This window comes from Chiloscyllium punctatum, chromosome 17 (genome assembly GCF_047496795.1).
Source record: "Chiloscyllium punctatum isolate Juve2018m chromosome 17, sChiPun1.3, whole genome shotgun sequence".
Classification (NCBI taxonomy): Eukaryota; Metazoa; Chordata; class Chondrichthyes; order Orectolobiformes; family Hemiscylliidae; genus Chiloscyllium; species Chiloscyllium punctatum.
In genome coordinates this window covers 80804783-80815083 of record NC_092755.1, presented here as the reverse complement: position 1 = coordinate 80815083, position 10301 = coordinate 80804783, and the positions used below count along the sequence as shown (strand labels likewise).

Below are 10301 nucleotides of genomic sequence, written 5' to 3'. Positions count from 1 at the left end.
TGGTATTAGGGCCATTGCTTTTTTTTTGACATATATTAATGACCCTGATTTGGGTGTGCTGAACACAATTTCAAAATTTGCAGATGAGACAAAGCGTGAGGAGAATATTGGAATAAAGTACAAAGGGCAGGCTGCTGAAATGAGTGGACACATGGCAAATGAAATTTAATGCAAAGATGTGAGAAACACCACAATGTGTTTGGAAGAACATGGAGAAAATATAAAATGTAGGATACAATTCTAAAGTAAACAAGTGGACCTAGATATACGTGCACAGAATCATTAAAGGTTGGTGAAGGGTTTGAGAAAAGGGTTAAAAAGACATACGAGACCCTGAGAGTACAAAAGCAAGGAAATCAGGGTAAACTTTTATAAAACATTGGTTCAGCCTCAGCCAGAGCATGGAGTCAAATTCTAAGCATTGCATTTTACCAAAAACATTAAGGCTTTAGTGAGTGTTCAGAAAATATATTCAAGCATGTTACCCGGGAAGCGAAACTTCAGTCATGTGGTTAGCTTGAAGATGGGACTATTCCCCTTAGAGAAGGTTGAAGGGAGGAGATCTGATCAAGTTTGTTCCAATGTCTCAGAATTTTGAAGAGTAGGTAAGGAGAAACTGTTTCAATTGGTACTTCCCAAATGACACAGTTTAAGTTGGTGAAGGAAAGCTCTTACACCCAGTGTGTTATTGTTATCTGAAATGTAGTGTGAGAGAGGAAGGTAGAAGCCATTCAATTGAATGTAGCACTCTAGAGGAAATTCAAAAAGGCTGTAAGCTGCATCCAGGATGAAGCTGGAGCTGGTCACATTGGCCAGGCGCAGGAGATGACCCACTTAAGACAGCTGCTTATAATGTCCCACACATTTTAAGAATGGAACATGAAGCACAACTGTAATAGCAGAGCTATTCTAAAAAATGGACAAGGAAAAACTTGGCACCAAGATGTTTCATAGCAGGGAAAGTTTTAGATAAAGAAATTAAAAATCATTTCATTTTAGCCAATTAAGTAGATTGAGGCCTTTGAAGAATTGATGGAACGATGTAAGAATATCATTAGGAGACTCGAGGGGCCCAAGACATAAAAAGTCACCATAGCCCTACCAGACCATAGGGCTGCTCTTGAATGGGTGAGACTGATTTAAACTGAGGGTCACCATGTGTCAGGCTAGGGGCATGGTCAAGAAGGTGCAACATTTAGAGTAACTTCAGCCAATGTGGAAATTGAACCCATGCATTGTTGTCAACTGTGTTGCAAACCATTCATACTAGCTAGCAAACCATTCATACATATTTTCAATCCCTGCTCAGAGATCTTATGACACATCTGGAGAAGGTGGGTATCAAACTCAGGCCTTCTGGCTAAGAGACTATTGCAACACAAGAGCTAGTTTCTGGTCAGTGACAACCCCTAGAATGATAGTTGTAATGGGATTTGCATCAAACTCCTGTGGTTTCCACCCCCAATTCCCTCCCCAAAAGCAGCCAATTTGAAGCGGCAGAAATAGTTTTTTGCTGTTGGTAAATTTCTCATTTCCAAGTTATCTACTTTAGACCAAGGTTTATAGAAAGCACAGACCAGGTATCTGCATTAAACAATAATTCTTTGTTATTACAAGTAATTATTATAAGTAACAGATATAAATCATTCACATAACATTAACTAAAACTCTAATTTCCTTATAAACCAACCCTGCTTAGATTATTGGTGGAGGTAGAAAAAAGTGAGAAGTCCGTACAGTGGTCTTTGCTTCCCAGTTCTGATGTTGAGGTGATCCATCTTCAGCTAGCCAGGCGCATGGTGTTTAGTTGCCTCTTTCTAGAAGCATCCAATAGTTTGCGAAAAGTAAAGAGCAACTGATTCACTTGGAAAATATCTGCGTTTTCAATTTAAAGTCACAGCAACTGCTGCAGGTAAGGGAACTGTTATTCTAGTTTATATTGAGTCTTTTACTCCTGCTGGAGACAACAGCACACCCTTCCATATCTGTGGCTGCGTCTCTGTAACTTGTTTCCAGAAATAACCTGCTCAGATAGGTGAGAACGAATCAGCTTCACTCATAAACTGCAGATACAACTTTGCTGTGATTTTACAGGCATCCTGGTAAATCCTTCTTGCAGTCTACAACTTTAAAAGACAAAAATAAAAATACACCGTTCTTCCACTGTTTTCAGTGGCAGTTAGTCAGTAACCAGTAGACCCAGATTGAAGATTCCATCCAGAATCCGAATGGAGGAGGAGGAGGACTATGCTATTTTTAAAATACAGAGAGTGGAGATGATCTCGAATATGCTGCTTGAATGGTGAGTGAAATCAGATTCACCTTTCTAAGAATTACATTAATATTGTACTCAGAAAAAGAAAAATTTGAAGGCAATGAACAAAGAGCTTGCGATTAACTGGATAGGTTTTCAAAAAGGTGAAGGTAATAGAGCAGTTTGGACAGCAGGCAGGATTTGTCAAATTACTTTCAGCAATTCACTTTGTATTTAATGTTTGTTCCAGAAACAAAAAATGATCACTTTATTGACAGGTGTTGTAGCTGTTCCATGTTGAACTAGATTTTCCCTGGCAGCTTCTTGTGCAAATTAATATGGTTAACTAATCAAATAACCACCACTTAAACTATACATTGTTCCATTGGTACTCTGGGTGTGATACAAATATATATAAATGCCGTGACCGCAAGAACTGTTGAGAGGCTAGGAATACTGCAGCGAGTAACTCACCCCCTCACTCCCCAAAGCCTGTCCACCATCTACAAGGCACAAGTCAGGAGTGTGATTAGATTAGATTACTTAGTGTGGGAACAGGCCCTTCGGCCCAACGACTCCACACCAACCCTCCGAACAGCAGCCCACCCAGACCCATTCCCCTACATTTACCCTTTCACCTAACACTTTAGCATGGCCAATTCCCCTAATCTGCACATTTTTGGACTGAGAGGGGAAACCTGGAGCACCCAGAGGAAACCCAAGTAGACACGGGGAGAATGTGCAAACTCCACACAGACAGTTGCCTGAAGCAGGAATGGAACCCGGGTCTCTGGCGCTGTGAGGCAGCAGTGCTAACCACTGTACCACCCTGCTGCCCAGTAACTCACCAAACCTTCTTCATTGGCACTTTCCAAATCCATAACCTCCAGCTAGAAGGGAAGTCTCAGAATTATTTGTCAATTTCCTGCAACTTCTCTGCACAACAGCCGGTTTGTGTGGTGGGTGCCAATTAACTGGATCCTTATCAGCAATTGGTTTTGTGGCCGAGGTACCTTGGAGATGGTACACACTGCTGCCACTCCATGTCAGTAGTGAAGGGAGTGAATATTGAAGGTGTTGGATGAGATATCAGTCTATTCATCATTGTGTTGGTTTTTTTTCTGGATGGTTAGATCTCACAGAATACAGGGAGACATTTAGATATTTAGATACAGAATTGGCTCAAAGATAGAATACAGAGGGTGGTGGTGGAGGGTTCTTTTTCAGAATGGAGGCCTGTGACCAGTGAAGTACCACAAGGATCGGTGCTGGGTCCTCTACTTTTTGTCATTTACATAAATGATGTGGATGAGAGCATAACAGGTATGGTTAGTAAGCTTGCAGATGACACCAAAATTGGAGGTGTAGTGGACAGTGAAGAAGGTTACCTCAGATTACAACAGGATCTTGATCAGATGGACCAATGGGCTGAGAAGTGGCAGATGGAGTTTAATTCAGATCAATGAGAGGTGCTGCATTTTGGGAAAGCAAATCTTAGCAGGGCTTATACACTTAATGGTAAGGTCCTCTCAGGAGTGTTGCTGAATAAAGAGACTTTGGAGTGCAGGTTCATAGCTCCTTGGAAGTGAAGTCACAGGTAGATAGGATAGTGAAGAAGGTGTTTGTTATACTTTCCTTTATTAGCCAGAGTATTGAGTACAGGAGTTGGGAGGTCATGTTGAGGCTGTACAGGACATTGGTTAGGCCACTGTTGTAATATTACATGCAATTCTGGTCTCCTTCCTATCGGAAAGAGGTTGTGAAACTTGAAAGGATTCAGAAAAGATTTACAAGGATGTTGCCAGGGTTGAAGGATTTGAGCTATGGGAGAGGCTGAACAGGCTGGGGCTGTTTTCCCTAAAGTGTCAGAGGCTGAGGGGTGACCTTATAGAGGTTTACAAAATTATGAGGGGCATGGATAGTAAGTAAGCAAAGTCTTTTCCCTGGGGTCAGGGAGTCCAGAACTAAAGGGCATAGGCTTAGGGTGAGAGGGGAAAGACATACAAGAGACCTAAGGGGCAACTTTTTTTTTTTACACAGAGGGTGGAATGAGCTGCGAGAGGATGTGGTGGAGGCTGGTACAAATGCAACATTTAAGAGGCATTTGGATGGGTATATGAATAGGAAGAGTTTGGAGGGATATAGGCCGGGTGCTGACAGGTGGGACTAGATTGGGTTGGGATATCTGATCGGCATGGACGGGTTGGACGGAATGGTCTGTTTCCATGCTGCACATCTCTATGACTATGACTATTTCTAGTTGGGACAGATTGCCACACAGAAAATACAAAGTACTCTCAGGACCAAAGTGATCCCCTGGATTCAATCTCATTACATCAATGGATCGGAATAGAATTTTCCAGGTTTATCCTCATTGTTTGCGTCTCCCACGTTATCACCAAGTTTTCATTCGGGAGGAATTCGCAAGCGATCACAATTGTATGGGACAGGATGGACCGGAGGGTCTGGGAATGCTGAAGGACAATTTAAATATTCAGTAGAACGATCAATTGATTTTTGTTGGGTAACGTGAACCAAAGGAGACTTGACAAAGGCTGATAAACTATGTCAAGGTACAAATTACTAATGAATCAATCAATGAGTTGGGGGCTAAATAGTTTCCTCCTCTTCGTATTTAAAGAAAAAAGATGCAAATTTAAAATCTTCTGAACAAAGATGATCATGTCGGTCAAAATGAATAATTCTAGAATGCATTTTGGGTGAACTTCTTTCACTTTTATTATTTCGAAATAAACACATCAGCTTAAATGCCGCGCAGCGACACAATCCTGAAGTTCAGATACAATAAAGCTTTGACTGTGTTCGTGTGTTGAAGCTATGATTCTCAGATCCAATATTCTATCAATGCATGAAAGTAACATCAACATAAGACATGATTATCTGAGTAACAGTAAAGTTCGAAAGATGTCCCCTTAATTTGGCTATTCTCGCAGTCTGTTGAAATTTGCACATGAAGACTCAGTAATTTTCTAAAATAATTTGATTAAAATTACAGGGGTAAAGTTTGCAGTGTAAAAAGTAGGGAGCTGGAACTAACTGAATATTCCTTTCAGAATAAATACATCAGGCCAAATGACCACCTGCACTGTATCCATTCTGTGCATCTCCTGTCCCTTACTCACCCCTGCAATGTGTAATGGATTTAAACTGGAAACAAACTCCTCCAAATATTATTGCTCCTTTAAACTGCCAACTGAGCAATAATTATAAACAAAATGAAGGGCAGAGGTATGTCACAAAGTTAAATCATCTCAATCGAGTGAAATTTAAACAGAAACTCATCTTGGGGCCCTTCTTGTTTTTGCAGAGTAGCCTATTCAAGCACCTTGCACAAAGACTGCAAGGAGAGATTTCCAACGATTGCTCTGCTCCCACCAGCTGGCTGTGGAACTGTTACTCGCATGTCCAAACTTTACCACCAGCTCAGTCAGAGTCACCTCCATCGCTGCCTTCATCTAAATCTTCAGTCACCTTCTGAAAGCAGAGAAGGGCAGGGAGTTTTTTTTCCAAGTCATCACAGAAACATATAAAACTCACGAGTTAGGGAAAACAGATTTATTATTAAAATCATTACAGCATAAGAAATAGGAGCAGCAGCAGGCCATTCACCCCCCAAGCCTGTTCTGCTGTTCAATAAGATCATGGCCAATTTGACATTTTCCTGCCCTTTGACCATTACCCTTGGTTCTCTGACTGAATAAAAATCTATCAGCCTTAAATATAGATAAATACACTGCTCACATAGCTCTTTGTGACAAAGAATTCCAAATACTCTCAACCCTCGGAAGAAATTCCTCCTCATTTCAGCCTCAAATCAGTGCTCCTTTATTCTGAGACTGTGCCCCCTGGTCCCAGACCCTCCCATGAGGAGAAACAGCCCCTCAGCATTGACCCTGTCAAACCCCTTAGGAATTTGATATGTTTCAATGAGATCACCTCTCATTCTTCTAAACTCCAGTCAGTGGAGTCCTCATCTGTCTAGTCTTGGCTCATCAGACAATCCCTCAATACCAGGGATTATCGTAATGAACCTTCTCTGTACTGTCTCCAAAGAAATAATATCTTTTCTTAAATAAAGGGACCATTATTCATAAAGAGAAAACAAAATATTTTCAGTTTGAGATTTTAATGTGTTAATTTTAACAGTTATAGGTTGAATACAGAGAGGATGTTTCCCCTTATGGGTGAGACTTGAACAATTTAAAATAATGGATCTCTCATTTAAGATAGAGATGAAGAGAAAGAGAGGTCACGACCAGCATTCACTCCAAGTTATTTTTCTTTCTGTTGGCTGTGCAAGCCTTCAAGGTCCATCTGTGCCATTGACCTTAGCAATGAGTAAATCACTGACTTGGATCTCAGTGTGCAGAACCCTGATACACATGCACCACTCTATCTGTGGAACCTTCTCACCCAGGCAGCAGTGAAGGTGGGACATTGAATAGATTTTGAGGTGGAGTTTGACAGATTCTTGAGAGAGTCAAATGGTATCATGGGTTTAGACAAGAACTGATATATCAAATGCTCCAGCATATTCAAAAGACTGAATGGACTACCCCTGCTCCAACTCATGTGTTTGCCCTCCCAGCACTGGTGCTTTGCAATTAGGGTAGATTGCACTGCAGCAACTCAACAAGGTCATGTCAACAAACCAGAACCTCCCTCCGTCTATAATCACTGCTACCAAGAAGGGCAAGGGAAACACCATCACCTCAATCGACAATGACCATCACAGATTGGCCATTTCTTCAGCTACTGGATTAACATCCTGCGATATTGACACCCAACCTTGTCAGAGTACCTTCATCACATTGGCACACATTTCAAAACAACACACCATCTCCTTCTCAGAGCAGAACCTGGGGGCAAGTGGTTAATACCAGCTAATATCCCAAAAACAAATAAGGAGACTCTAAAAGATTATAAAACCTATACTACATCAGGCAAGTCAATCCTATAAAGGTTGACTCAAGGAAAACTACCCACTTTCAACACCTGTCAAACTAAAATTAAATTTTCAAGCCTAGAGAAGAACATACATTGTGCTGATATCAGAAAAAGCTTTTGTACATATACCACTGGGAGCAATGAAGGAGAACACACAAGACAGTTCATGAAGGCAGCTCACCACCACCTTCAAGGGTAAATAGGAATGGGCAATAAGTATTGGCACAGCCAGCGATGCCAAATGAATGAAAAAACAAACAACTTTAATATTGTCCAAAAACAAGTCAGATACTTTCAGGAGATATTCACCCAAATAATTATCACTCTTTCATCATCAGATTTTTGCCAAGCTTGTGACACATTGTCTGGTGTGAGTTTTGAAAAATGACAAATTTAAAGAGCAAAATAGAAAAACCATCTCACTGTTATTCAGAGTAATTCTCATTTGCCATTCACATGGACATTGTTTGAAAAAGGCTCATTGCTCAATACCAACAAGTTTATAGCAACTGGGGTTCATTTACTCGTCCTGAAGGACTGCTCTTCATTTAATTATCAGTGGCTCCATAACACAGAGAGCCCATTATCCTCAGGTATACTCCATTTTCAAATTATTTAAGGATCAGCTTCCACTAATATTATAGAGGCTGAATGCTCCAGATCTTGACAACTCTGAGTAAGAGAATTCTCATTACCCGTCTGTTCACTTTTCCAATAATTGTGATCATCTGGAAAAACTCGAGTATCAATTTGTTTCGACATGGGGAGGCGGTTGATCTGTATAGAACATAGACTGCACAGCTAATAACAGAAGGACAGACAGCTTTAACCGCTTATATTTTTACTAGAATCAAAGTAAACAAACCAATAGCCCATTTAAAATCAGTGCTCCGGTACCAGTATCTGTTTATCTTTGAGCATGTTACCACGTATATGGGGTTTGAAGGTGGAGTTAGAGATACCTATCAATCATGGTGGGTAACACAGACTATTCCAGGCAAGAATATTCCAAATATCCCTGAAAGCAATGTTGGTAACCAGAAATCCAATGAAACTTAGACGATCCTGGTGTAAATGTTTTATATACGGCAGTTCAAGGCAGCAGCTCACCTCCACCTTCCTCAGGGCAACCACAGACAGACAATAAATGCCGGTCCAGCCAGTGCTGCCTATACCCCCCCCCATGTGTATTATAAATAAAACATTGAAGTTACACTTGAGGGGTGGTTGGTGCTGCTAAGCAGCTGTTGTCCTTGTATTGAGTGGCTCGCACGGCCTCTCAGGACCAAGAGTCAACCACGTTTCTCCGAGTCTGGAGTCACATATGGATCAGACTGGGTAAGGATGTCAGATTGCTTTACCTAAAGGGCATTAGTGAACCACGTGAGTTTTTACACAACCCTCGGCAAATTCATGGCTACCATCACAGAGGCTAGTTTCCAATTTCAGATTTTTATCACTGTAAATTCCATTAGCTGCCGCTGGAAAACTAGAACACGTACCCAGAACATTAGCCTGGGCCTCTGGCTTCAATAATCCAGCAACAGTGCCAGTTTGCCACCCTTAGTGCCTGGCAGTAGGACAGATTGTAGCTATTACCTTGATGTGATTCTGATTTATCTGAACTCCTGATGCTGTGGCACTGAAATCATGGATTGGTAACGTACTCAGCCAGTTGGCCATGGACTGCTCCTCAATTTCAGTCTTGATGATGGTTGGATAGATATGATCTTCTTTAAATCCCATGATTTGGTCCTCAATGTCTTGCCACTCTAATGCCTGGTGAACTCCATCATTGCCAAAACGGTTGTTGTACTTCTCAAAGTGGACCGTGTCCAATACAAGCCCCAGTCCGGGAGCCTTTGGGACATCCACCTTTTCCTCACCCCAGCTCCGTACCATGATGGACTCTGCGGCATAACCTCTCACTATGGCGATGACTAATCCAATCATTTTCCTAATTTGATGCATCATGAAACTTTGTCCTTTCACCTTCAGGACAGCAAATTCCATGCCTTGCCTCACAAATGGCTCTTCACAATACATTTCTATTATGTATCGCTTAGCGCTGGGGTCTCTCGGACCCTTCCCGGATGTGAAGTTGTGGAAATTGTGGGTCCCTTTGTAGCTGGCCAATAGCCTGTTGACATGGCTCAGTGTGTCACTGCTGAGACGGTACTCTATATTCTGCCTGTCGTAGTCTTTGTGGGCAAAGGAGAAGGTTGGCAGCATATAGAAATAGGTCCGTGCATCACAGGTATTCTTTGAGTTGAATCTCCCAGTTACTCTCTTCAGTCCTGAAAAAGAAAGCAGTGCATCTGATGAGACCAATCTGCTGTCAATTTCATAGAATCATAGATTGCCCACAATGTGGAAGCAAGCCTTTCAGCCCATCAAGTCCATACTAACCCTGAAGAACACCCTCCTCAGATTCATCCCCCGACCCTATGCCAGAGGGTGGAATTGAACCCAGGTCCCTGGCACTGAGCCAGCGGTGCTAACCACTGAGCCACCATGTCACCCTGTAATTTTCATTACATTTGATTTTGAAAAACTTGGTTTGCGTGACCTCCCTGCCCACTTTTCTCTCTGGTATTAGGTTTTTCACACCAATGCTTACCACCATGGGGTGGCATGGTGGCTCAGTGGTTAGCACTGCTGCCTCACAGCAGCAGGGTCCCAGGTTCGGTTCCAGCCTCGGGCGACTGTCTGTGTGGAGTTTGCACATTCTCCCTGTGTCTGCGTGGGTTTCCTCCGGGTGCTCCGGTTTCCTCCCACAGTCCAAACGATGTGCAGGTTAGGTGAATTGGCCATGCTAAACTGCCCATAGTGTTAGGTGCATTAGTTAGAGGGAAATGGGTCTAGGTAGGTTACTCTTTGGAGAGTCGGTATGGACTGGTTGGGCCGAAGGGCCTGTTTCCACACTGTAGGGAATCTAATCTAATCTAATCCCTGCAGACTTGTACCTTCATGGCTCTGGAACGGAGGGTGACTAATAGCCAATAGCATCCATTGTGAATTCCTCCCTGGTTGAAACTGGGAGTCTTCATAGGGATACTCACTGAGTTTATGCAGTAGA

At 42.2% G+C, this 10301-nt stretch overlaps 1 protein-coding gene across 3 annotated transcripts in view; it reads right to left on the bottom strand.

The window, feature by feature from the left end:
* Positions 1 to 4968: 4968 nt before the first annotated feature.
* Positions 4969 to 10301, bottom strand: part of pus1 (pseudouridine synthase 1) — a 68265-nt gene continuing 62932 nt past the window's right edge. For all 3 annotated transcript variants that reach the window (XM_072587689.1, XM_072587690.1, XM_072587688.1), the window contains 2 exons: positions 8822 to 9519; positions 4969 to 5749 (listed from right to left, as the gene is read on the bottom strand). In XM_072587689.1, the coding sequence (XP_072443790.1) occupies positions 5699 to 5749; positions 8822 to 9519 (749 nt within the window). In that variant the 3' untranslated portion in view covers positions 4969 to 5698. The remainder of the gene's footprint in view (positions 5750 to 8821; positions 9520 to 10301) is intronic.